At 47.2% G+C, this 26,634-nt stretch overlaps 4 protein-coding genes, 1 long non-coding RNA gene and 1 pseudogene across 5 annotated transcripts; 3 read left to right on the forward strand and 3 right to left on the reverse strand.

The window, feature by feature from the left end:
- Positions 1 to 48: 48 nt before the first annotated feature.
- Positions 49 to 4,402, forward strand: LOC117855922 (uncharacterized). Its single transcript, XR_004640586.2, has 4 exons — positions 49 to 352; positions 2,027 to 2,227; positions 3,759 to 4,071; positions 4,208 to 4,402. It is a non-coding gene; the product is annotated as an uncharacterized lncRNA (long non-coding RNA).
- On the reverse strand, positions 973 to 4,216 carry LOC117855917 (aluminum-activated malate transporter 9-like; annotated as a pseudogene).
- A 2,128-nt stretch (positions 4,403 to 6,530) lies between the features above and the next one.
- Positions 6,531 to 9,733, reverse strand: LOC117855921 (uncharacterized). Its single transcript, XM_034738320.2, has 2 exons — positions 9,280 to 9,733; positions 6,531 to 7,228 (listed from the first exon to the last, which is right to left on the reverse strand). The coding sequence occupies exons 1-2, from the start codon at positions 9,627 to 9,629 to the stop codon at positions 6,742 to 6,744; spliced, it is 837 nt and encodes a 278-aa protein (XP_034594211.1). The 5' UTR covers positions 9,630 to 9,733; the 3' UTR covers positions 6,531 to 6,741.
- A 2,287-nt stretch (positions 9,734 to 12,020) lies between these two features.
- Positions 12,021 to 12,909, reverse strand: LOC117855626 (uncharacterized). The gene has a single exon (XM_034738015.2). The coding sequence runs from the start codon at positions 12,718 to 12,720 to the stop codon at positions 12,412 to 12,414; it is 309 nt and encodes a 102-aa protein (XP_034593906.1). The 5' UTR covers positions 12,721 to 12,909; the 3' UTR covers positions 12,021 to 12,411.
- Positions 12,910 to 19,523: 6,614 nt separating this feature from the next.
- LOC117858665 (L-ascorbate oxidase) lies at positions 19,524 to 21,558 on the forward strand. The gene is made up of 2 exons (XM_034741770.2): positions 19,524 to 19,942; positions 20,028 to 21,558. The coding sequence occupies exons 1-2, from the start codon at positions 19,571 to 19,573 to the stop codon at positions 21,372 to 21,374; spliced, it is 1,719 nt and encodes a 572-aa protein (XP_034597661.1). The 5' UTR covers positions 19,524 to 19,570; the 3' UTR covers positions 21,375 to 21,558.
- Positions 21,559 to 22,132: 574 nt separating this feature from the next.
- LOC117854956 (uncharacterized) lies at positions 22,133 to 24,664 on the forward strand. Its single transcript, XM_034737218.2, has 2 exons — positions 22,133 to 23,515; positions 24,213 to 24,664. The coding sequence occupies exons 1-2, from the start codon at positions 22,206 to 22,208 to the stop codon at positions 24,394 to 24,396; spliced, it is 1,494 nt and encodes a 497-aa protein (XP_034593109.1). The 5' UTR covers positions 22,133 to 22,205; the 3' UTR covers positions 24,397 to 24,664.
- The last annotated feature ends 1,970 nt before the right edge of the window (positions 24,665 to 26,634 follow it).

The following is a 26,634-nucleotide window of genomic DNA, read 5'->3' on the forward strand; positions in this document are numbered from 1 at the left end:
GAACGGGCCCGGATGTGCATGATTACCTTGGACCGGCCTACTATTCAGGACCGACCCAATTTATGCTCCATTGGGCCCAATAGAATGGAAAAGAGGAAAAGAGAAAAAGAAATGCTGCGGCATCGTTTTTTTTTTCCCGACCGCGGCATCGTTCATCTTCGGCAACGGCAATTCTACCGCTGCTGCTGGGAGCGGCGCGCATCCACCATGGCCCTCCATTGCATTGGCGGTCAAATCGATCGACGCCTAGATCGTGAGTAGTCTGGATCGCGCCTTTGCGGAGTTCCGAGGGAATGTGTGGGTTGCGCCTACACTCGCCGCACAAACCGAAATGCTCACCAGGTGCTCGGCGGTATGCTTCTGTGACTGCTCCTGCTTGTTCTTGTTGCGCTTTTCGGTTGATCTTGTGTCTTTCTTCGTATCGCAACATGTTTGATTCCGTTTTTTATGTGATTTTTTTCCGTGGGGTTTATTGGACTGCAATGGATGCCGATTCTGGATGTTGAGTGTGGAAGTCAATCCTGATTCTGGATGTTGATAGGAATGCATAGAATAGTGCTTTGCGGAAATGTATACCGCGGAGTAATTTGGTAGTCTCTCAAGTTCATTCCGTCAGTGGTTTGTTCCATGATCTGCTCAAGTATGTTCAATGGCAAACTTACTTTTTTCGGGGTTTGACCCAGTTATCCAAGTTCTAAGAGAGTTAAGGTCAACAAAGAAGACGTGCGATACAATTCACACAGACACTTTGAACTTATCCACTTGATTATGCCACAACTGACTCCAGAGTATGAATTCTATACTTAACCATTTTGCTCCACCGTCAAATGTCTATAAGTAAACACACTCCCTCGTTTTGAGGAGTACATGAAGTGAAGAGCACCCAATGGATTCTTCTAGTGAATAAGTAAATACTTAGTTCTGTAGCCAGTATGTATAGTTAATCTTTAGTTTGTCAATACTATTGAATGGTTAGTTCATGATCTGCTCCTTGAACCTGGCCACAGTTGCAAGCTTTTCAACAGCTTCGACCAAATGATCTAGCCTAGCAACAAATTCAATCAGTAGTGATGTAAATGTCGCAAGGGACAGAGCTGTGGTACTCTCAAGAGCGCACATCCTTGGGATCAGATCCGAGACAACATTTTCACCATCTTCAAAATTATCAACCTCCCTAGGAAGCCATGAGTGCAGTCTCCTCTGTTGCCATTTCATCATTTCATGGTAGGATTCAGCTTGCATTGGTGCTGATGGGGTAGTTGTGTTTCTGGTGACCTTGCTTTCCTGCTCGCCAGATTCTTTATTGAAATCCTTGAGGTTAAAGGGCAGAAATCTGGTAGTTTTCAGTTGTGCCTTGGAAGAGCCGTCTTCATGATTTGCTGTAAACAGGTAGTGCAGGTCAATTGAGTGTTGCAGGCGCTTGGTTGAGATATGGACATGCTTCAGTAGGCTAGTCTGAAGGCTCCATTTCATGTTCTTTACATCCTTTGCTAGACTGCGCAACAGCCCTGCAGCTTGATTTGTGGCATCTAAGATCTCATAGCGGAAGGCACACTTTAGGTTGTATGGTGCCTGCAAGAATGTAAAACTAGTGTTATGTGCAAATTAATGTTAAGAGCTTGTTGACTATCATGTTTGTTATATGATTTGCTCAGAAGATTTGAAAATGTAGCAAAAAGTAGCGAAAATTGAGCAAATTGAATACTATCGTTAAACTCATGTGGAAATATAACATTTTTTCCCTGTGTTGTTAAAAATCTAGGCAAACTCCGCTAAGTTGTCACACTATTTTTAGTTTAAGTTGCAGTTGGTTGCACTTGCAGCCTTGTACTGTACGATTCATAATTTGTTAAACATGTTTAACATTTCTAGTTGGCATATTTTGTGTTTCCTTTCATTCTTCTCCTAAGTAGTTTATAGCTCTCTTCAGTCAAGTTGACCATTTCAGATACTTAATGTGATGTCTCTACCAACCAAAAGTATTTGAAATTTTATTTATTGATCAGCTTGTTATCTTCTTCCTCAGATGTTCTGCATAGGCAAAGAACTAGCAAAAGATTCCCTACTGGAAGCAAACTACAAAGATGTATACAACTGTCTATAGGTGAGGTGGCAAGTTTGATCCATACAAGGTATCAACAATGGCGATGACACACTGAACATCTGCTGCATAGTTGTCCTTCAAAGGTGAAAGGACACATTTTCTGATGGCATTCTCAGATATTAGGTATGTTCCTTTCTGGTCCTTTGCTGAAGTATCACTATTGCTTTCTGTGAGTACATTGTGTTACATTGCATAATATGTTGTTTTGCACTACTAGGACAAAGAGCTAATAGCTGTCCTGTAAAGGTACCAATGAAGGCATCAAATTCTATTCTGAAATTGAGGAGTGCAGAGTTGCCACTTGTTTCCTATGATCAGTTCAGAGAATTCACTTGTGCATCTATATGTCATGTTTCTCAATATGTATTATGTTTTCATTAAAATTCACTCAGGATTATATGTTTTGAAACTGCTGCTGTTAGCTAGCAGACGAAGGGTAAGAGGAAACCAGGCACAAGGACTTAGCTGCAGTGAGAATCCCTACAATACCTGAATCTCTGAGTGCACACAACCATGCAGAGCCATCACCTCATAGGCGCAGTGCCGAAGAACATTACCAACCTTCACGTACTCTGCCCATGGGTAGAAAAGGTGCTTGAATCTCCCATGAGGAGGCTCCCATTTAGCAGAGTTTGCCTGGAGATTACCACCATATCAATGGCAAAATGTTTTCTGGCATGCTATTGATTATAATACAAATTAGTATAGAGAATTAGGTCAAATAGTTACCAGTGAGTCAAGTTTTTCTGACGAATTTAAGGTAGCCCGGCACTTCCTGAATGCCGGTTCATCAGGGAAGTCATCCATGACAGTCTTGGAGAAGTCTGGATGTTTGGAACCATCATCGCTTATGTATTTTTTGACGCACTCTATAGCAATAGAAAGTAAAAGAGTGATATGTCATGCAACCTTCTCTGTGATATATGAAAAAAAAAACTATCTCTAGGATTAAGGTGATGTGGAGAAACCTTCTAAGGAGTCTGCCAGAGAGTTGAAGTTGCTAACTAGCTCCTTGTGCAGTTGTTCCCCTGCCCAGATCTGGAAAATAAAGGCATTTACAAGAACAGCAACAAGCCCTCCCATTGCAATTGAGTAGAGTCTGTTCATCGCTGTCTTGATGGGGTTTCCCATGCAGTAGCCCGATACAATGATTAGGCAGTAGGTGAGTAGGATAACTCGAAAACCATACTCATATGGAACTAATGATGGCCATAGCTTCATAAAGAATGTTACAGCTCCTGCATGTCACACTGCTTAGTAAAAAAACTGAATTTATTGTAGTTGCTGTTTCATGTCATAGCTTATATGGATTTTATGTTGAATACAAATCAGGTTTTAAGGCATACCAATAAGAAAGATGCTGAAACCATGGTTCTGCAATGTGGCCGCTAGACATAGCCACTTGAATTACGACTATGGCGAATACTCCAGCAAGTACGCTTCCGAGAGCCCGGTTGAATCCGCGGTTCAAAGTTGCACCTACACATGGCTAAACTGTTAGGATTTTTCAACGATAATTACTTTGACTTAGTCTTCACCAATGCTTCTTGAAAAAGAAATATCATATCCAGATATTGTTCAGAATGATTCAAAAGAGTTCTTTGGCTAGCTACTCATGCATAGAGATGATACTTTTTTTTTCTCGAACACGCAGGAGAACTGCGTATCATTATATTAAGAAGATTAAAAGGAAGGGGTCTAGAGATGATACTTACCAACAGTGTACTCGAACATAATAGCAACAGTGACGATGGACCAGATGATGTTAGTCCCAAAGATGTCATAGGATGCACGGAAGAGTATGAGCAGTGACACAAGGAGGCAAGCAAGGCCAACCTTGAGTGCAAAGGTGACCCTGTTCGTGTCCTGCCTTGCAAATTCCCAGACATCACGTAGCCACTTTCTGGGGGAGGGAACTTCTTCAGTGATTGGCTTCTTTACAGCTTCTGGCACCACAATGTTTGATGGTAGGCAGATATCAATCCTTATACTACCCTTCTTTCCATTCATTCCCCAATTCAAAGGTGCCTCCTAAACAACAGCTCTAGGATTGCACAGAGGAGGTCCATTGATACGGATATAACTGTTCTGTTTGTTCTTCAGTTCAGCTGTTGAAGTGGCTGTTGAAGTGTGGAGTATTATGGATGGAGGGAGGTTATATATAGATTTGTTGAGAGGCTAAGATGGTGGTGCAAGTAGATAAAAAATATCGATACAGGTAATGTCAGATGCTCTAGCTCTATAATGTATGTACTGATGGTGAATTGGAATATATCATCTGAAGTAATTGTTTGATTTGGTAGTTTACGCTGTATAGTTTACCAGGTTCTTATTGCATCGGAGTGTACATGTTTGGAGCAGATTATTTTGTAGAGAGATGTGGCTTTGTTTTCAGATACCCACATCATGAATACTTGGCTTATGAGATCTATTAGGCGACAAGTAATAATATTTCTGAGAGAAACTTTCAGGCGATCAGAGAATATTAATTGATTCATGGACACATCAATGAAATCAGAATACATTATGCTAGTTTTTGGTTACCGGGTGTTATGCTGAATGTTTACTGAGGCTATGAACCCATCAGCCTTTTTAATAACTCTGCTACAGGATAGAGAAGGGTAAGCCAAAAAAAAACTATGTTCAAATTTGAATATTAGATTTTCAAGGTAAACTTTCCATATCTGTTCCAAAGTTGTCCTATGTCATTGATGCCGTTATCTCTCCCCAAATTCTCATTGTTGTGTCATTGATCACCACAACAACTGGAAAGCTGGTAATTCTCTGAAATAGTTAGTATGGTGCAAAAAGGAGTATGAGGGTGAAGCTATTAGGCCAACTAACATGGTTTGAATTGGTGATATTATGTGTTATTTTCAATTTGTGTGCTATTTGGTAAAACTTCATCAATGTCAAATTGCAAGAATATAATGTCCAAAAGTTTGGGTTTTATTGAATGTTTGACCATGCAAACACAAGATGTGCGCCAGGTTTGTGATATATGATTTCTTACCTTTTGTGCTGTCCAAATTTGTAAATGAATAGCTTAGAAATCATGGAATCAAGTGTTTTTAAATAAAAAAAAGTCTTGGTTCTTTTTTCCCAAGTCTATTGTTTAGTTGATATGTATTATCCATATTTTGGTGGGGATTAGGGAACTGTTTGCATTATCCATTGTCCTGGAAGCATTCAAACCACCAAGCACTGATTAAGTATTAATTTTTGTTCCACGTCAATGATGTGTAAGGTATGGTTTTAGGTTTTCGATTCTTCTTTTTAGAGAAATGCATATGACAAGACAGCCAATACATTGGGCTAAAAACATAATTATTTGGAACTTTGGAAGCAAGCAAAGAATATAGACATCTGAGATGAAGGCAGTCTCAACTATTGAGGGAAAACTTATGATACTTTTTCCCCTTTTTTCAGTATCAAGTGTTTAAGATCAGACAATCTAATGTCCTCTTTTACTTGATCTGTAGAAATAACCAATCAAATAGCTCACACTTAATTACCAATTTGCATTGCAAATAACTGCGTTGCAATGTGAAAACTTGCAATGCTCTGCTAATTATTTGTCAGAGGGTTGTCCTAATAAAACGAAAGAGGCCTTGTAAATGGTTACGGACAGCATATCTAAGGGGCAATTTGATGCAGTGAGGTACTGAGGTTGCCCTGGCATCTGCTTGTCCTAAATCTTCCTGCAAATTATTGGAAGGTCGTATTCCTATCATGAATGGAAGCATTATTGGCGGGGCGGCGGCGGAGGTTGCGACGGGAGTGGTGGGGGTAGCAGTGAAGGAGACGGCGGGTTTTAATCGGACGGTTAGGAAAACTCCGTACGAATCTCCAACGCTGCCCAACAGCTTCCGAGCTTCTGGAAGAGTTTCCTGGACAAGGATAGTATGAGAAACGTGAAGGTTTTCATCAGGACCAACGCAAGGGGTAAGGATCCAACCCAATTTTCATCGTATCAAATATTTAGTTCGTGTTCGGGGTAAATTATTCAACGTAATATTTTTTCTTATTATATTAAACTTCACCATTTTGGACCAGCAACATGTGGGTTTCGACTAAGATGCAAACTTTCAAGTTTGCCAGCATTTGTAAAGTGAATTACTATAGAATGCTTGCTGCAGGTGAGGGAATAAAGGTGCAACGAATCCCTCAGCTGTGCTAATCCAAAAACCCAATCCAGATATAGGGTTAACAAATATGCCGAGTTAAATTTGCCCAGTCAGGGTTATATCTGCACTGGTGAGACAAGTGTGCCAAGTCTGTCGTGTTTTTGGATTGGCACAGATGAGGCAATCGTTGCGCCTTTATTTTTTATCAGCATATATGACATCGCAGATGTAAGGTGCAGAGGGTTAACACAAATATTCCCAGTCAACTTGGCCACAACAACACCTCTTGACACTGGGAATAGAAACATGTCAGACTAGGTTGCTGACTGATATTTAACAATCAATAACAAGTGCATCGTTACAGTTTGTACACCTTAACTAAGAGCAATTCTTATTCTATAAACTATCACTGTACATATATACAACTGTTATGACTCAATTTACTCAGTAACTTCGTGCGCTATCATACAATGAAAATACAAAATTTGGAAGTATAATGCTAAACCCATGCTATCCTTCTCCCAGATTTGCTAGCGAAAGCATACGGCACAATGAGATGTAGCATTTTATCCATGCTAATCTCAAATAAGACGGGGCTGTGCACAAATATTGAGATGAGGCCTCAAAGTAAGTTGGTTTTGCAGTAGAAGGACAATCAAGTGATCTGATTAGCTCATGGACTGGTAGGACTTTGAATTTTGTTGGTGGATTCATAGCAACATTGTGCACCTTATGCTCATAGATCTTCCCATTCTTGTCGAGTTTATACACAGAAGCGCCATCAAAGCGACCGAGCCCGTCCCACGGAACTCGAGGAATGCCGTGGGCAATCCAGCGAATCATGATAAGGTTCTCAGCAGGCTGCCATATACTGACTATATCAACCCACAGTGCTTTGAAAAAGATCCGGCCAGTAAAACGTAGTGCCCAGAATATCCTTTTGTAATTTTCCAGGCCCTTGAATGTATTCAAAGGATCTTTGAAGACAATGTCATCTCTGAAAAAATGTAACAAATAGAATTAGGGAAAAAAAATGATACGACACAACAGCTAACGAGCTCTAAAGAAAATGTGACCTAAGTGTTGCCACAATCTACAGTTGCAGACCAAAGCTACCCAATTCAAGCAAGAACTCATGTCAAGCATCAAACCAGTACAGTACACAGTGAAGACTGAAGATTGAAATAACAGCTGTACATACTGATGCAAAGCTAACATGTTAGTACAGAAACAGCATACAGTATTTTTCTGTTATCTTAATTGCTCTTCTGGGTATGTGAGTTAACATTATACAGTTCAGAAAATGCTCAAAGGAACAGTGGTATACTGCGTTGTATGCAAACCAAATCGTTCAAAGCTACTGACTACAGAAAGGTTAAAGACAGACTTCATTTCTTTCACAAAAGGGAGGAAGACTTAGCATTATGTTTGCAGTACAGTAAGAAGGTTAAACATGAAATGGAGAAGCTGATAAAGTTAGCCAAAACAAAATGTACATGAGCAACCAATAACTGACACAGATGCATTTGAATAAAAGTCTGACAATCAGACGATACTACAACAACAGCAGCATCAAAGCCTTTCAGTCCCAAGCAAGTTGGGGTAGGCTAGAGTTGAAACCCAACAGGAATCAGACGACACTGCAGAACAATAAAAATCTTGACTGAATGAGGATGCGTTTAAATAGTCACGTAGCTTGAAAAAAATGAGAAAGGGTGGCAGACCTTGACCCAACTATGAAAACCATTAGACGTAATATAAGGTTGTGTCTAATAATCAGTGAGCCCGGAGTTGAGGACTAAACTAACAACAGGAAGGCAAGGTGACAAATATCAACCACATAAATACAAAAAATAACTGAAACAAGATGTCATATCATAACAAATCTAATCATGTGAACGGCACTAAAGGCTCAAGTTTAAGGCTTATAATTTCTCCGGTCAACATTTCAGTACATCATGGGGATGTTCAACTCAAAATCTACACTGCAGGAGTCCAGGGTCATCACACAGTCCTTGAAAATACCCTCGTTTGCTGATAGCTGAAGATGACAGCTCAATATACAAACCCCCATACAGTCTGTGTCCAAATTAACATTATATAGGGGTTAAAATATCTGAGCTTCAGTTCTGAATATGATTCTAACATAAAAAGACAATGGGGCATATAGAAACTAACCATGCAAATGAACAAATACGAATTGAAATAAGATGTCATATCATAACAACCTCCCAGTCTCCAGTCAAAAAAAAAAAAAAGTCAGCCACTCCACATTGCAGTTCATTATGGGGATGGTTGACTCAATCTCAACACTATAGGAGTATTGGTTCATCACATAGTCCTTGAAAATACTCATGTTCTCCAACAGCTAAGAACGCAACTCTATAGACAAGGCCATCGCTCATATCCATAAACGGACTATATCCTAATTAACATTATGTATGGACAAATATATGAGCTTCAAATCTGAATATGACTCTTCAGATGCTAGATGACAACTTTAACAAGCAGACCAGTAAGAAACACCAACAACGCTCCTCCATTCCTACTCCAAGACTAGCCACTGCATCAACGGTGATGGTACTCTAGCTAAGCTAAACTATCATTTCCAGCCAAAAGCAATATCGTAAGATAGGGTCGAATTCTCAATCAGTCAAGAAGTAAAGTGTTGCTGTCCACCATGATCTCTGAAATATTTACAACTGCTGATTATTGGACCGCATTCTGAACATAATCAAGTCTATATACAAATCTGTGTTCCTTAACGAGAAAAAAAAACACAGATCTGTCCAGTGGCAGCTAGTGTAGATCACAAGCTACATGAGAAGGCAGCTTAACTTAAGGTATACACATGTCGTAATTAGAAGTAGCCAAGTAGGTGCAGTGACAACTCTTAGCAGGTACTGAAAAGTCTCCCTAATAATGAATTGAAGCGCTTACCTCTGAAAAAGACCAAACTTTTACCACTAATTCAATTCGAATCCGCCTAAAGAAGCTCAACTAAACCACAAAGAATCAAACTTTCATCAATCCAAGAGGGAGGCGAACCTGTAGATGTCGAAGCTGGGCTCCTTGTAGAGCACATCGGGGAGCTCCTCCCTGAGCGTCCGGATCGCGTACCCCATGTTGAGGTAGTACCTCTGCCTCTCCTCCTCGTCCTCCTCCCGCCGCCTGGCCGCCGCCGGCGACTCCGAGGGCGTGACCGGCGCGGCGAAGAGCGGCGGCGTTGGCGGGACCGGCAGCCGGCCCTCCCGCACGGGGTCGGCGACCCTGATCACCCGCCTCTTCCCCGCCTCCCCCTGCTTCACGCGGGCCCCCGAAGCCGCCACCGCCACGCCCCTCCTCCTCGCCGGCGGCCGCGCCGCCGCGAGGTCCGGCAGGTGCAGGAGCTGAGCCATGCCCTCCCCCACTCCTCTGTTTTACGCTTTTCCTCTTTGGTTTTGGCTCTGGTGGTGAGCTAGAGAGAGAGAGAGAGCAAACGTGCCACTCCTAAACGTATCACTACTCGTCTCCCTCTCCCACAAGCTGACACGCCGTGAATATCTATCTGATCTGGCTCGTGCCACTCATAAACGTGTCACTACTTGTGGGCCCTCTGATAGGTTTGATCGTCTAAAAAAGGTGATGTAGCGCCAAACTCTCAACACTGAATATTACAGACAGATCTATCAGTTTTGTTTCTTTTAATTTTATTCCATTCTAAACTTTTTCTAGCTTTAACCAAACTCGTATTAAAGGATATTAATGGCGACCGTGCCAAATAAATGCATAATTAAAGAGACATTTTATGATGAATTTATAAAAACAAATTTGATGAATGTTTTTTTTATAAATCTGATAAAAATAAAGAAATTAAATTTAGGATAAAATCAAGATTATCTATAATTTGAAATGCAGTGAGTACTAACAAATTACCATTCCAATACAACAACGTGGAGCGCTAGCTCGCAGATGATATGATGAACTAGACCGGACGCGAGGAGTCTAGCATAAGACGACGAATAATCTTGCAACGAGCTAGTTGGGGGACCTAAAAGTTGGCAACATGACGAGCCTTGTGGGTTCAACGAATGAGCCGCGAAATGGCCGTCGTCATCGAGCTTACGACCGCAACCTCAAGACCGATCCAGGGGAGGCCACGACGGCCGGCCGGCTTGCATTGAGAGAGCTATTCGTCTAGGAGCATCGGAAAGCGACGTGAGAGAAGAGGTTAGCTGACAGGCCTTTCCACTCTAAAAACGGGCGGTTCCTGTCACTCACCCAACCGGCCTGATCGGACCTGTTTGATTTGGTGTTGTTAAGCTCAATTCGACAGATTTTATATTAAAAAAAAAGATTAAAAGATGCAAATGTTTATATCTTTAGCTTTCAAACTTTGCTCCCATCACGTCATGAGTTCTCCAAGTGTGCTTGCCTTGCTTTGCTTTCAAACTGATCGAAGACCGCTGGGTGTTCACACTCCGTACGAGCGAGAAGTGTGATTGATGGCTCCGGCCAGCAGGCGGCCACCGAGGTCGGTGGATGACTTTGCTTCCCTGGCCGGCCGTTTGGTGTGTCGGCGTTGGCTTGGGTATCCTACTCGGTCAACTGCGTATCTTTTCATCTTTAATTTCCTGAGCGGAATGCTAACGCATCGTACCAGGATATAACCTTTTTATTTGGCTTTGAAGCAAAGCAAAAAGGTTGGGACCTGCTTTCTAAAAAAAAAAGAAAAGGTAGTTGTTATCCACATCACTGCAATGCGTTGAAATTCGAATATAGCTTTTCTCGGTAATATTAAAAAAAATTGCGAAACAGTAACATTCAAATTAATCCCACAGCTTTGTCCCAAAGGTTTACATTGAACCCTTGAAGGCTTTATGCATATATGATGTATTAAGTCCTCTTAATTAACTTCCCTTGTTGGGTCAAAATGAGCCTTGGGCTGATGTGGCCATGTGGGTCCGTGACATGTGTATGAGTCGTGGGCACCTTATAGATGAGTTCAAATGTTAGAATTTGGTTGTTTACTCCTCTCATGCCAGATTAGAATATGGGCTAGACAAATTACAGCAAACTCAGACTTTAGGGCAGCTCCATGGGATCACCTATAGTTTAGGTCTAATTTTCCAACTTGCCAATCCCGGCCCAGAAGCCACACGTACTATATAGCTTTGCAGTATTTCTCTACGATAGATGAGCCTATTTCTTAGATATAAAAAAGTTACGATTTTGCTAGCTCTTAGATTAAATACTTCGAGGCTTAAGCTGGCATGCTTATGTGCTTCTTCATTATTGTAAACATTGCTAAGGAATTAATTGGTGGTAACAATTTATTGTTTGTGTTTTTTTATGTATTGAATGTTGCTTTTGTTGTTGAAAAATGAAAAAAAGAAAAAGAGAGAGGCTTTGTTAGTACATTACTAACAGTTTGAACATTCCACCTTTTCTTCGTATACTAATCTGCCTTTGTATTAAATTTAGTCAATTAACATTTTTTAAGAGAATTTAGTCAATTAACATTGTTTGCATATAAACAAGCGAGCACACATGCATGTCATATTGGATATGAAATCAAGCGATGAGGCTTGACATGTGTATGAGGCTTGTTATAGATGGTCAGAGTGCCAACTTATGTATAGAAAGGAGTATATGGTAGTTTGCTCGGCTTGAACGTACGCCCTCCAGGTCATGGGAAGGCGTGTAGGGTCATCGAGCTCAACAGGAGCTGCTGCATGCCTTTCTCGCTGGTCACCTAACGTGTTACGTCAAGCATGAGATGAGCATGAAAACACACATTTCCAGACACATACTCCAATTACCTAGCAATATATAAACCGGCACATTATTTTACAAGAGTTACAAGACACAGCTATATGTCTAGCAAGCTATTTAGGCCAATGCAGTAAGAAACAACAACGGAATGATGTGCCAGTATGCTAAGGGCTCGTCATCTGATCAGATCAATCCTCTCACCATGACCAACATATGCAAAGAGGTAACCAAAGCTAGCAAACAAGACCTGATCAGCACAGAACTAGTAGGTGACTACGTGCTTAGTTGAACTCCCTCCTGACAACGCGCATACACAATATACAGAGTGCAAGCTAGGACGGAAACTAGTTACGGAGTACGATCGATGAAGCTAGATGAGGAAATAAAACTGCTGGCCAGATGAGGTAAAGCTAGGTAGCTCGGTCATCAGTGGTTGCCGCCGCCGTTGGCGCCCCAGAGGAAGGCGCCGATGGCGAAGGTACGCTTGTGGTGGAGGGTGCCGGTGGCGGGGAGGCCGTACTCGGAGAGGAGGCGGTCCAGCTGCCACTCGGGCATCGCCTCGTACTCCTCCCGGGTATACCTCGGGTAGTGCAGCGGCATCTGGAAGTAGTGGCCGCCGCACCCGACGCCGGCCTGCCGGTGCTGCTGCTGGCCGCCGTCGTCCCTCTTCCCCCCGTACGACGACGACCTCGCCGCCGCCTCCCGCCCGCCGTCCGCCGCCATCATCGTCTCCATGGAAGATACAAGATCTGGGATCTCTTTCTCTCTTTGGTCTCTACAACTACAAAGCTTCGTGTCTCTCGATCGTCGGGATCGATCTGCGGGGAGAGATCGTGGGGGTGGACGCCTTTTATACTGCCTTTTAAACTACAAAGCTACGGTCGCGAGTGCTCTCTCTCGCCTCTCGGGCACTCACGAGAAATGCAACCAGCTAGCAGCAAACCGACTTGCAGAGCAGCAGGCGGCCTGCGGCAAGAGCGAACGGGTGGCCTACGCTGTCAGAGGACGCGTGAAAGCGTACGTGAAAGCGACGCGCGGGCGCGTGTACATGAGCGATCGAGTAACTCGGCATGGATGGACACAGTAGGTGATGGATGGCAAGTGAAGTGGTTGCGTTTACGCAGCCCAGCAGGGCCAGGTGGACGGCGGACGGCGCGCGTCCGTGCCCGGCCCTGCCGCCGGTACGGTGGCGGTTGGCAATTTGGCACCCGCTAGCTCTCGCATGTCAACGCCCACAGCACGGCAGGTTGACCGATCGGAGCAGAGGAAAAAGCGCCCGGAGACGGGTGCGCTTTTGGGGACCTGTGATGTGGGTGGTGGTGGTGCACGGCCGGCTCCGGGCGTTGCGAGGGTCACGTCCTTCACGTGATGCGACGGCGAGGTCCCCTGCAGCGGCGCCCGTCCGTCTGTTGGTCCGGCTGGTTCCGTGCCTCCGTCGATCGTCGTCGTCTCACGTCATCATTTGATGCATCTAGGAGCGCCCACCATAGCATCCATGCGGCCGGGCGGCAACCTGAAAAGTGAGTGGCTGGTCCGGCCGCCCGGCGGCGTGTTCGGCTGCGGCGAGCCGCAAGTGTATGCATCGTGTGGTGTGGCCCAACCAACCAACCTTGCAGGCGGCAGGCTTCGACTGGGGTGGCTCAGACTTCAGAGACTGCAGTTGGCTGTCTCAGTCAGGTGGCGTAGCCGACGCGAGATGCCAAGCACTAGTACGCGAGATGTTACCAACCGGCGACAGTTCAGGTCAATGCCATGCACCTGTACGCCCGCCCGCTATGGTCCAGTGCTGGAGCATCTGTAACACTTACGAGTGTAATGCATGGTCTAGTGGCCAGTAGTATATAGTGGACGCTAACATCTCAACTAAAACGATGGCACCAGCATTGCTACGTACGTGGAGCAGGTAACACTGCAGACAGTGATGCTACGCACTGAACAAAACAAACCACTACTTGCAACGAAATGCTGTCTTCACTGGTGCTAGTACTCCGTAGTACTTTTGCGCACTTTACATACATCACCAAGATTGGGAATTCGTAAGCAAAAACAAGTTGGCCGAAACAAATTGCAGCAAAAAAAATCTCATGCAGTGCAGGGCTGCAGGCCCATACGCAAAGGCGCCCTGTTGCCAAAAGGTCGCAACCGAAAGTGGTGCTAGTTGCTACTAGTACACTAGCTGTACTAGTACCGGCCCGCACGCACACGCAGCTGCGACCGGAGCGCATCGAATAAAATCCGCCGGCCGGCGACGGCCGTCCAACCAATCGGTTGGGGCCTGGGGGCAGTCGTCGTCCGCGGCAAAAGGAAGGAAGCAGCCAACCGGAACCCAGGTGATCAGACGGCATGGTGCGTGCATATGATGAGGGCGTCCCGTGATGCAACGGCTGCGACAGCGCTTTTGGCGACACGGAGGGCCGAGGAGAAGCCACACCCACCACCGCTTGGAGTCGTCGTTGCGTCTCACGAACAAGAATGTGAGACAATAACGTACCGGCGCCCACAGTGGTTGCTCCTCCCATGGTTTCTCAACTTCAACTTGGGCTACGCACGCACACGGCCGGCCGGCGAAAAGAGGACGGCCGGCGAAAATATTTCCCGAATTTTTATACGGCCAGAAGGCCACACGCCGCGCAGCACGGCGGCGGGGACAACGTGGCGCAGCTCCCCGGTAGAGACGCTCACCGCAGACCTGGCCTCTTCTCCCCAGCGGCCGGTGTCCGAGGAGTAGCACCGGAGCGCGGTGAAGCCACGCTGCCGGTCGTTGTAGACGAGCAGCAGCCGGAAGAATTTGGCGCCGCGCCTTCGACATCCCTGGCGAAGATCTCGTACTTCGACATCCCTGGTGGAGATGGAGACGACTTCCAGTTCCAGAACGGCAGGAAGGAATCGAGCTCTGATGAGGAGGCGATCATGGTGCACCACATGAAGATGAACTGCCGAGACCTTCGCACGCATAAACTGCGGTGGATTGGCGAGAAGAGCGGCCTGGTCGTGTTCACGATGGGAGATGGCGGAGGCGCGCACGCGCTGAACCTGCAGGAAGGAACCGTGGAGAAGCTGGCCGAGGAGGGCCACTCGTGGGGCAACGCTGTTGGCTTTGAGATGGATTGGGCCGCGTACCTTTCGTCAATCTCAATACCCTCTACATCTGATTCCAAATGTTGACGCACGGCCGTCCTAATTAATTGTTCTGCTCACGACATATTCGTATCTTGATGGACTCTGTTCTACAATGGGAGGATTCAGAGGGACAAAGCAAGAACAGCAAGAGCCAAGAGGTTAGGGAAGACATGACGTTAGCATTCAGAGATACTGGGACTTTGTATATTCAGTGAGTTAGTGTTAATGTTAACCGGTAATGTCTTCACAGTGCAAGCATCTTCAAATTGACTCAAACTAGTATAGTAAAGGGTGTGCAGAACCCAAAACTAGTATCCAGGCAACATTGACTCAAAAACTGAGGACAGGAAAATAGTTAGTTGCTTGATGTGCAATTCCTTCATGACGGACGAGTGTAAATTGGATAACTTACTATTTCAAATTTCATCTTTTTGCCCTCCACTGATTCTATGGCTCTCTCTCAGAACAACATGATACATAGCTTTAACGATTCATCCATTTTCTTATGATGATCTCAAATTCCCCGTAACATCTTCACATGCTGTACCTAGCATTATTGGTCCACCGCAACAAAAAAAAAAGGATGTATGCTGCATTCAGCTAGGAAAATCCAGTTGGATCCTAAGCTAACTAGATAGTTCTGTATTCAACTACAAATTTCAACACAACTGAATAGTCAGAAGCTCATAAACTGATGGATAAATCTGACCATACAAACACTATAGTTCCTGCCTTCAACTAATAGGACCAAGCCCATTCAAAATGCTGCACATTTAGCTGTAAAAGCAAAGTTCTATGACGTATCCTGATTGCCACTGTCTAATGTGACAAATTCATCAGATTTCCAAATAAAGAAACTGACTGTAAATAGAGATTCTGGATAGAAGACACAGAACGCATCGGCTACCGTTCAATACTGATATTCCTTGTATCTCTAACGTAAAAATCTGTAACTACCTACTTTATCAATGAAATAGGCACTATCCCGTGCCAATTCGTTCAAAAAAAAATACTGATATTCCTTCCATCAGTGTCAGAGGTAACATAAAAAATTCATCCACACCAACACTCAAGACTGAAGAACAATCTTTAATCATCTTTGATCTGTGACTCCAAAGAAACAATATGGAGCTTGAGCAAAGTCAGAGTCAAGTCAAACCAGCATTGGCCCCTTGCAGGCAAAGCAGCGAACACGCCGGCGACACGCCAGGACACTGAATGCAAACCGGCCAGGCGACGCCACCACACGAGGTCGCAAGCAAAGCAAGCGGAGACGATTGCATTAGGACCAGGCGTCTGTAGCTTCTAAAAGTAGAATGAGCTGCCGGGAGTTGGCTTGGCAGACGATGAGTAGCGGCGGAGCCGGCCGGTGCAGTGGGCGAGCGGCTCAAACGCGGCGGGAGGCAGGCAACCGCTGCGCACAACGATCACGCACCCTCACTCCATCGTGTAAACCGTCGCAGCACCACCTCCGTCCGAGGGCACCGCCCCGCCCGCAGGCTACATCTCCACTCGGCGGCGAGCGGCCATCCCTCGCTGGGTCACCGTCGCTCCGCCACGGCGCCACCCGAGTATTAGGGGTTGTTTGGGAGCACTCCACTTCAAATTTTTAAGCTTCACTCCATCAACTCCACCACATTGCAGCTCCACTCTACCAACTCAAAAAAAATACCAGAGCTGTCCACATGTTTGGCAAAATGCACAGCTCCAGAAACAGAAGGTCTTGCTATGTAAAGTCCATTATACCCATGTGAATGGGTCCCACTTGTCAGTCTCCTTTAGTTTTTCTTTCTTCTCCTTTAGTTCTTCTCCTTTCTTCTCCCGGGGCGCAGGGGCGGCCGCGGGGCGTGGCAGGCCGGGGCGGCGCGGCGCGCCGCGGGTGGCGGGCGGGCGGGCGGCGCGGCGTGCGGTGAGCCGGAGCGGCGCGGCGAGCGGCGGGCAGGGGCGGCGTGGCGAGCCGGGGCGAGGGGTGGCACGGCGGGATGAGGGAGGTGACGGGGCTTTTTCTTTTTCTGAATCGAACCGGTATGTGTGTAACGAGTGGCAATGGTGGTTAAATACTCACCAACTCCACGAGGAGGTCCGTAAAGGGGGTTTTTGGAGCACCCCTTGAGGTACTCAAAAAAGCGTGGATCTAACCCCCCGCTCCACCTTTTTCCTGGAGCCGGAGTTGCTGGAGCTAGACGCGTTTGGCTGCGAAATTTTTGGAGTTGGTGGAGTGGAGCAATTTTTCGTGGAGTAGAGTACTTCCAAACACCCCCTTAATCACGATCCGAGTATTTACATATAGACCCCTAAATTAAATTAGGACCCTGTATTTTGCATATAGCCCCCCTAGTCGGGGTCCGCTCCTGCTGCTGCCCGTCCGCTGCCGTCCTCCCCGCCGGAATCGAGGAGCCCCATCCCGCCCATGAACCACCGATCTCACCCCCGTAGCAAGTAGGGGGGGCGCTCCATTCGCCGCACCGGGGTCGCACGAAGCGAGAAGCCGCAGTCTTGAGGTCACGGCACGCGACGGGGCCGGGCGGGCATGGCAGCAACAATCGCAGTGGTTTGTCACCTCTTGGTGATCGCGAAGAGGGCGATGCAGCAGTATCAGAGCTCGGCAGACGCCGAGCGCGTCGCCTGGCGATGAAGGCTAAGTATGTGCACATGGCAGCAGCCGGTTCGCCAGGCAAACGCGGTCAAGCGTGTTCCGGCCGGCGCGGCACGGCGCATCTGGCGTCGCGGGCTCGATGCGGACAAAGGTAGGCGCCTCTGTTGGCGCGCTTTGGTGGCGCCGCCGCGCTCCATGGTATCGTCTGGCGGCCTGGCCGTTCACTTCGTCCCTTTCTGTTGCACGACCTTGGCGAGAGGAACCGGCACGGCAGACCTTCTGCGACGGCCCGGCCGAGAGATGCGCTCCTTTGCACCAGAATACGACCTGCATGCACCGGGCGAAAGCTGGCCGTGCGTCAATGTTGCGTGTCGGACAGCACGCAGCGTCTCAACTATACTGCAGCTGAGTCCCTGTCATGTGGACCCGGACCCACACGACAGTGACTCGACGCAGAGGCACGAGGCACCAACTGCAGGCGAGTCTCGTCGGCCCGGACAACTCGCTGCGCTCGCGGGGCGTGGCCGGCCGAGGCGCTGCGTGTCGCGAGAACTAGGAGATCAACTACACCGCCGCGGCTTCTGCTACTGCACCTGCGCCCGTGTTCCCCTGCCGCCACTAGGAGATCAATTCCAACAGCGGCATCGAATTTCAATGCGCGGCGGCGTCCAAGGATTGGCCAAATCAACTTCGGCTGCGTCTGAGCTCATGCTCGGTGGAGTGCGTACATGCTGGGGGAAGACCTGCCTGGTAGCCGAAGATGGGGATGCGTGTTAGAATTATTGGCTGTTTATCTCATGTAACCGAGTACCAATTGTGTTGTACTCGGATGCTATCAAGTTGCAGAGATATAGCTCACGTTAGAGAAAGATTAGTTCATCTAGAACTACAACTTGTAATCTAAACAAACTCACTAAAACCAGGGGGTCAGTAACAAGTTCAGCAGTATGCAGCAGCAACGCACTAAAACCAGGGGCGTAGCCAGAAACTCGATTTTTCCATTGTTAGGGAGGCAACAGTGGTAATTTTTTCAAAATTTAATAGAGTTCAAAAAATTTTAGTGGAAAATTGGAAGCCATAGCCCATAGGGGGCCGTTGAGCTGTGGCGCTCAGGTTTGTTACTCCACTTGCGGTATGCTGACAGGATCTACCAACTACCAAATCAGAAAACTATACTATACCACGTGTAGAAAGCAGGCACGGGTCAGCCGCGTGTAGCAGTAAGCAGTATCGATGGACGATCATTTCTTTTTCCTTTTTTTTATCCATTTCATTCGTTGACCAAACTCAATCGTGTTACTAGTTGGAATCGATCAGAAAAATTGACAATGGAGCACGTTAAAATGCAGTGCCGAAGCCTGGGGGGTCGCTTTCTGAGATGTAGCATGATCCGCTTCATCAACATTAAGTTTATTGGGACATTGGCAAGGTTTCTAATATCACCCTTTGACTAGCAATGCTATTTACAACAAAATACTATCTTCAATGAAAAGAGATACCATATATTTTATATGAAAGTAATGCAAATGATGGTTTGTAATCTATATAAAATTCTAGGCATTCATTCGTGGTTAAAAGGTAAAGAAGATTGGCCTAAGAGTTATTAACAAATCTAGATGGACTTGTTATCCGGACAGGAGGAAGGAAGTAGCTGGCTTCCCGAGCCATGCGTTCACTGGTTTTCTTCAATCATCTGCTCCCAAGACGACTAGACGAGCACATGCCCATGCCAACTTGCACTGACCGGTTCGCGACACGCTCAAACCAGCACGTATAAAATGCCTCCTTGTAGGGGCTTAAACACACACAACAATCGCTCAGCGGGCAGCAATCGATCGTGTTCGACCTCCCTTCTTCATTCAAGACGGAATGGCGGCACCGTCGCGGCGGCCGACGCTCGCCGTCGTCCTCGGCGCCTTTCTGTGCTCGCTGGCGGCGCTCTCCGCGGAGGCCAAGGTGCACCACCACACGTGGGACATCGCCTACCACCGCAAGTCCCTGGACTGCTTCGAGAAGCTGGCCGTGACCGTCAACGGCGAGGCGCCCGGCCCGACCATCCGCGCCACGCAGGGCGACACCGTCGTGGTCACCGTGCGCAACATGCTCGAGACCGAGAACACGGGCATCCACTGGCACGGCATCCGCCAGCGGGGCTCGCCGTGGGCCGACGGCACCGTCGGCGTCACGCAGTGCCCCATCCTGCCCGGCGAGTCCTTCACCTACAGATTCGTCGTCGACAGGGTGAGCGTGCACGCTAACTGCTACAGCTACAACATTTTCATCTGAGCTGATAAGCTAACCTATCCGACGTACGACGTGGTTTCAGCCGGGCACGTACTTGTACCACGCGCACTACGGGATGCAGCGCGTCGCCGGGCTCGACGGCATGCTCGTCGTGTCGGAGTCGGACGGCGTCGTCGAGCCCTTCACCTACGACGAGGAGCACACCGTCCTCCTCATGGACTGGTGGCACAAGAGCGTCTACGAGCAGGCCGTCGGGCTCGCGTCCGACCCCCTCGAGTTCGTCGGCGAGCCACAGTCTCTGCTGATCAACGGGCGAGGAATGTTCGGCTGCTCTCCTGCTGCTCCCGGCGGCGGCGCCGCCGCCTGCAATGCCTCGTGCGCCTTGCCGGCGCTGTTCACCGCCGTGCCGGGGAAGACCTACCGCCTCCGCATCGGCAGCCTCACGTCGCTCTCGTCGCTCAACTTCGAGATCGAGGGCCACTCGATGACGGTGGTGGAAGCCGACGGGCACTACGTGAGGCCGGTGGTCGTGGACAGCCTCTTCGTCTACTCCGGCGAGACGTACTCGGTTCTAGTCAAGGCCGACCAGGACCCGTCCCGGAACTACTGGGCCGCGTCGCACGTCGTCGGCCGCAGGCGGAAGACGCCGAGCGCCATGGCCGTCCTGAGCTACGCCGGGAACGACCCGCGGGCGCCGCCGCCGACGCCGCCGCCAGCGGGCCCCGCGTGGGACGACGCGGCGCCCAGGGTCGCGCAGAGCAGGTCCCTCGCCGCCGCGCACCCGGACCACGTCCTCCCCGCGCCGCCGAGGCCCGACCGCACGCTCCTCCTCCTCAACACGCAGAACAGGATCGACGGCCACGTGCGGTGGGCCATCAACGGCGTGTCGCTCCGGTTCCCGGCGACGCCGTACCTCGTCTCGATGAAGCGCGGGCTCCGGGGCGCGTACGACGACCAGCGCCCCCCGGCGGACGCGTACGACAACTACAGGAGCTACGACATCGCCTCGCCGCCGGCGGCGAACGGGACGGTGGCGAGCGCGGCGTACCGGCTGGCGCTGGGGTCGGTGGTGGACGTGGTGCTGCAGAACACGGCGGCGCTCAACGGCATGAGCGAGACGCACCCGTGGCACCTCCACGGGCACGACTTCTGGGTGCTTGGCTACGGCGAGGGCAAGTTCGAGCCGGGGAGGGACGCGGCAAAGTTCAACCTGAGGGACCCGGTGATGAAGAACACGGTGGCGCTGCACCCGCTTGGGTGGACGGCGGTGAGGTTCGTGGCGGACAACCCCGGGGTGTGGCTGTTCCACTGCCACATCGAGGCGCACGTGTACATGGGCATGGGGGTGGTGCTCGAGGAGGGCGTGGAGAAGGTCAGCCGCTTGCCCAAGTCTATCATGGGCTGCGGACGATCCGAAGGCCACAACTGAGACTATCCGTGGCAATTAACCACGTCATTCTTTCACCACCACCAGATTATCCGTGGCGATTCTTGTAGTATTAATAATTTGTGTACAATTTCATCGAAAAGAATAATTTGTGTACAATTTGTGAATAAATCAAAGCATTTGTACGACTATACTAAGTGGTAAATAAAGGTCTCTTATTTCTTTCTCCTAAAGAAAAAAAAACGTCGTTATGATAATCACTTCACTTGGGATATTTTGTACATAATTGCATGCATGTCTTCTGCGCATCGACGCAGGAGACAAATCGGAAGCTAGATGGCTACACGCCATATATCATATATTTAAGAACGGATGGAGTATCGTTAACTTATATCACTCGTATTTAGCGGTGGCTACAGCTCATTTTTACTGTTATTAGGAGGTATCTTAATCCTGTACTTCTAGTATGTCTTGGTGCTATAGAATGCTACTCAGTTCAGTATTTTCCTAGTTAATTCGCTGGTACTTGGTAGTATGGCTCGCTGAAATGTTATTCAGAGAATGTGCCAAACGAGCTATAGCGCGGCTGCGCGGGTGGCAAATTTGAAATCTCTCGGTCCAGCCCGCCGGCCGGCAGCAAAGACGCGCCAGCCAGTTGCTGCGATTTCTTTGGCCCAAAGACCTAATCTCCCATTCTTCTGCAGCCCAAGCCCAATCACGTCCTTCGCAATTAGCTAGCCCGTTTTCCAGGCCCAACTTGCTGCCCGTCCCGAACGCCGAAAAGAACTTCTCCCCGTCCCGTTCGATCTTCCCAGCCGACAGCCTCCCTCCACTTCGCCCCAAAAAGGTTTTGCGCCGCCGCGTCCGCCGGGAATGGAAGCCGCGGGGGCCGCGGCAAAGTTCTGCGCCCTCGACGCCAAGCTCGCCGCCAAGTCCTCTCGCGTCGCCGAACTGGAGGCTAGGGTCTCGCTCCTCGAAGCCGAGAACGAGCGCTTGAGGGAGGCCTTGGCGAGGCGAGAAGGCGCGGGAGATCCAAAATCTGGGCGATTGGCGGCGGGTTTACGCCGAAGCAAGCACGAGGAAGCCGAGAAGCTCGGTGGCGGCGCGGCCTGCGACATTATTGAGTTGAGTGACTACGAAGAGGGGCCTGCTGCTGTTGATGCCAACGAGGGGCAGAGCCCGGAGGAGGGCGTCGTTGCCGCCCCTACTCCTCGGAATCGGGTGGTGAGCAGCGAGAGCGAGGATGAAGCCGATGCGGAGGACGCTGAGGGAGGCGGCGGAAGCAACATGGAAAATGGCGCGGGCCTGGAGGACGAGGATGTTTCGGTCACGCCACGGGGTAAGAGGCGGGCGGCGGCTCGGGTGGTCACCAGTGATAGCGAGGATGAGGATGTGAAGGGTGGTGAGCTTGGGAGTGGCAACGATGATGCTGATGATCAGGAGGAAGGCGTTAAGGCCAGCAGGAAGCGAGGGTTGTGTGGAATCAGTGACAGTGATGATGAAATTGAGGATGTCACTGGCGGTGTTCATGTGGTTGTTTCGAAGGCCGCTTCACGTGTAGTTGCGGCGCAGATTGAGAGTGGGGATGATGATGAGGAGGAGGATGATATGGTTCCCATTTCTCAAGTGCTGAAGAAGATGAGGAAAGAGAGGGCGAGTGAAGATGATGCTGATGATGGATTGCATGAGGCAAAAGGGTGTTCTACTCGCACAACAAGGCGCTCGGCGCGGTTGGTTAAGAATCAGTCAAAAGGGGAACGAGCTTCCCGCCGGGTGAACAACTTTGTTGAACCCAAGGATTATGAAGGGAGTGAAGATGATATGGAAGAAGACAATGATACAGACGGGTTTATAAATGATTCTTCTTCTGAAAGTGCCAGTGGATCTGATGAAGAATCCCATGATGTGTCCGGTACATCCGTTCTGAATGAAGAATCCTCTCCAAGACCAGAAGAGTCTGATCCTGTGGCAGACTACGCAGGTGTTATGGCTCACATAGGCCGTAAAAAGAAAGCTAAAGACTGGAAATTTGAGGCAGATATGCTAGCAGCATTCGCTGAACATCCTGAGCTTTGCCTGACGGCTGTTTGTGCCCTCTATCGGAAGCAAACTCAGGAGGAACAGTTGGAAAAGGCCGCTTTGCTTCATAATAAGCAGGGATTTAGCCACATCGATGCCCATTGGTATGTTGCTGTGCTAGCTATTTAGTTTATTTTCTTGCATTTGCATTGCTAGTCAGAAGAAGCAAGGGGATGGTTGTGGAAATATTCATTTAACTAGTCTTCCTTTAGGTGAAAAAATGATGTAAAGTCATTGGGTGGTTGCAACTTCTACTTCCTGCTCTGTTTATTTGTTTATTTCAATTTGGAAAGTAGTACTAGTACCTTATTTTCGTCCTTATGTTACTGTAGTTTTTTTATAGCAAGATACATCACGTGGGTTGAACTGCTAAATGTGACAAAATTTCTTGTTACAAATTAATATTGTATTAGTTTAATATTAATATTGTATTAGTTTAATACTCTGCATTGCTACTGAGGTATTGATGATAATTTGATGCACATAGACACTGTAAAATAAGTAATTAACTAAAAAATCTACATAGATTCACTAAGTTTTTTTAAAGATTGGTCATCATAATGCTCAAAAAAGTTGTCTATGGTTTTGTTCATCTAAAAGGTTTAGGTTGAGGGCCTTGCTGAGGGGAAATTTCAGTGCTATGTAACTCGCACAACCATAATGATGCATTTGCTTTAGCTCCTAGTCTACTGTAATATTCCTCTTTAAAGAGTAAAGTAGAATGAAATGATGAGCACTAAGAGAGTTTTTTCATGTTCTTAGTCTGATGATATTTTGATTACACTGTGCTGTTCATTGTAGGGGATCTTGCATAGCAGAATTTCTTCTGGATGGTGATCGGGATGGTCCACTGAAGAAGACCATCGATGATTTGGAGGAGCATGATTCTAATGCTCTTGGGTTCTGTCGCAGGGTGGCTTCAAATTACTCAAAACAACTGTTTGCAATTTATCAGAACAAGGAGGACCCTTACTTTCATCCATAGCTCCGGTAACCCGTATACCGTAGGCTTACCTTTTGTCCCTCGTAATGTTTTATCATTGTCTGCCTTGCTGTTTTCACTCTTTTGTACATATGTGTTTAGTTATTGGATCTTCTGGAGAAGTTAGGACCGGTTAACTTTGGCCCTGATGTCTCACTAGGATGCTTGTGTAGCAAAACGAGTGTCCTATCGTGTTTGTGTTCTAGTCTGGTGGATGCTTAAGTGCCTGTGCTGCACTCCTGTTTAATACATCCTTGAGAGACTCTGCTTATTGACTTGGGGGCATGGAGCCTCCCTTCCTGCAAATGGATGCATGACCAATTACTTAGGTCCTCTTTGGCACGGCTAGCTTCATCTATTTTACGCAAATCGAGACACTGTAGCGATTGGATCTTCTGGAGAAGTTAGGACCGGTTAACTTTGGCCCTGATGTCTCACTAGGATGCTTGTGTAGCAAAACGAGTGTCCTATCGTGTTTGTGTTCTAGTCTGGTGGATGCTTAAGTGCCTGTGCTGCACTCCTGTTTAATACATCCTTGAGAGACTCTGCTTATTGACTTGGGGGCATGGAGCCTCCCTTCCTGCAAATGGATGCATGACCAATTACTTAGGCCCTATTTGGCACGGCTTATTTCGGCTTTGACTTCAACTATTTCATGCAAATTGAGACACTGTAGCGTGAAGCTGTTTTGTAAGCTAGGACTAAAATGAACTAGAAGCCGGGTGAAGCCAGTTTTTTTGGGTTCACCGGCTTTGGCTTCACCGGTGAAGCCGTTTTGGGATGAGCCGTGCCAAAGGGGGCCTTAATAATACTTCCAAAGTCATATGCACTTATGAGTGCTTTTGATCTAAGAGTTCGTGATAACGTTTTTATACAAGAGATGAATTACAGTGTAGTTTAAATATTAATAACAACTAAGGCCCCATTTGGATCCTTGGAATTGAATTCCATTCTAATAATCATAATTTAGACACAAATTAATTAAGCTAATATAGTTGTATGTGGATATATTTGTATATTATTGTTGGTCATATGGGAGAGATACTTATATGCCGCACTTCTGCTATAGGGAAGGAAGCGAGTCAAAGAGCGTGCTATAAGTTGCACATTAGAAACATAGCATGAGGATCTATAGAGTCAATTTTCATCTTCTACCTCATGAATTTAAGATAGGCTTATATCTAAACTTTGAAAAGTTGTGGAATGGCACATTCCGAGACAAATAGCTACTCCATTAAATAGATTCCAATTCCAAAGGGATCCAAACAGGACCTAATAGGATTTCAGCGGAGTCATGCAGTTGCTTTTGATGCAAAACAATAATAATTGGAACACCCCACTAATTTACCTGGCCAAGTCCATCGGAAGCTGCGGACGATCAGGGGCCTCGACTGAGGTGTTATCACGTTCTTATTCTCTCAACCAGCTATCGGTGGCAATTTTTTACAATTGTTAAATTTTGTGCAAACATTTAGAAAATAAAATAATCTCTGTACAATTTTGTGAAAAATAATATGCGTACAATTTCTGAATAAATCAACTCAAATTGTTTGGATAATCACCATGGATTGATGGATGTCTCGCCGCCACCGGCATCTCGTTAGCGGAAAATGCAAACATCGGTCCTAGGTTGGAGGCTCAAACTGGGTGGACAGGTCTACCATAAAAAACTTGACAAATTAAACTGCGTTGCAATCACTATTATTGTTGAGAGGGTATGTTTTTATTATTGTATTTTTGTACTAATGGTGTTGAGTGACAGATAGAGCTCTCTATTTTGTTTTCTCGTAAAGAAGAAATGGCCGTGATCATTATTTAGTCGGTGGAATCGCACCTCGCATAGGTGCTGGTGCTGCCATTGCCGAAACTTAGTTGCATTTGAGATCTGTGGGTGGTGGTACACTGGTGCTGTGGCTATCATGTAAGTTGGTCTAATCCACAATCAAAAGTGATCAATTAACAGAGTGTTTTTTTTAGGAAAAAAAATGCATGTTTGGTTTGAGTCATGGTACCGTCCAGAACCATCCAAATATAAACTTGGATCCTAATCGCTCCAGTTGCTTCGAAATCTAATTCTAAACTCTTATTTATATTTCTAGATACTGAATAGCCTTTCAAATTCCACGGCGTGTGAGGATTGAAAACGGGCATGTGGGAATTTTTTTATATATATATTGCAGTTTGGAGAATTTGGTCTCCTGTTGCTTAGAAAGCTTCAACTTCAATCTCCAGTGCGATTTC

The sequence above is a fragment of the Setaria viridis genome, chromosome 5, assembly GCF_005286985.2.
Source record: "Setaria viridis chromosome 5, Setaria_viridis_v4.0, whole genome shotgun sequence".
Taxonomy (NCBI): Eukaryota; Viridiplantae; Streptophyta; class Magnoliopsida; order Poales; family Poaceae; genus Setaria; species Setaria viridis.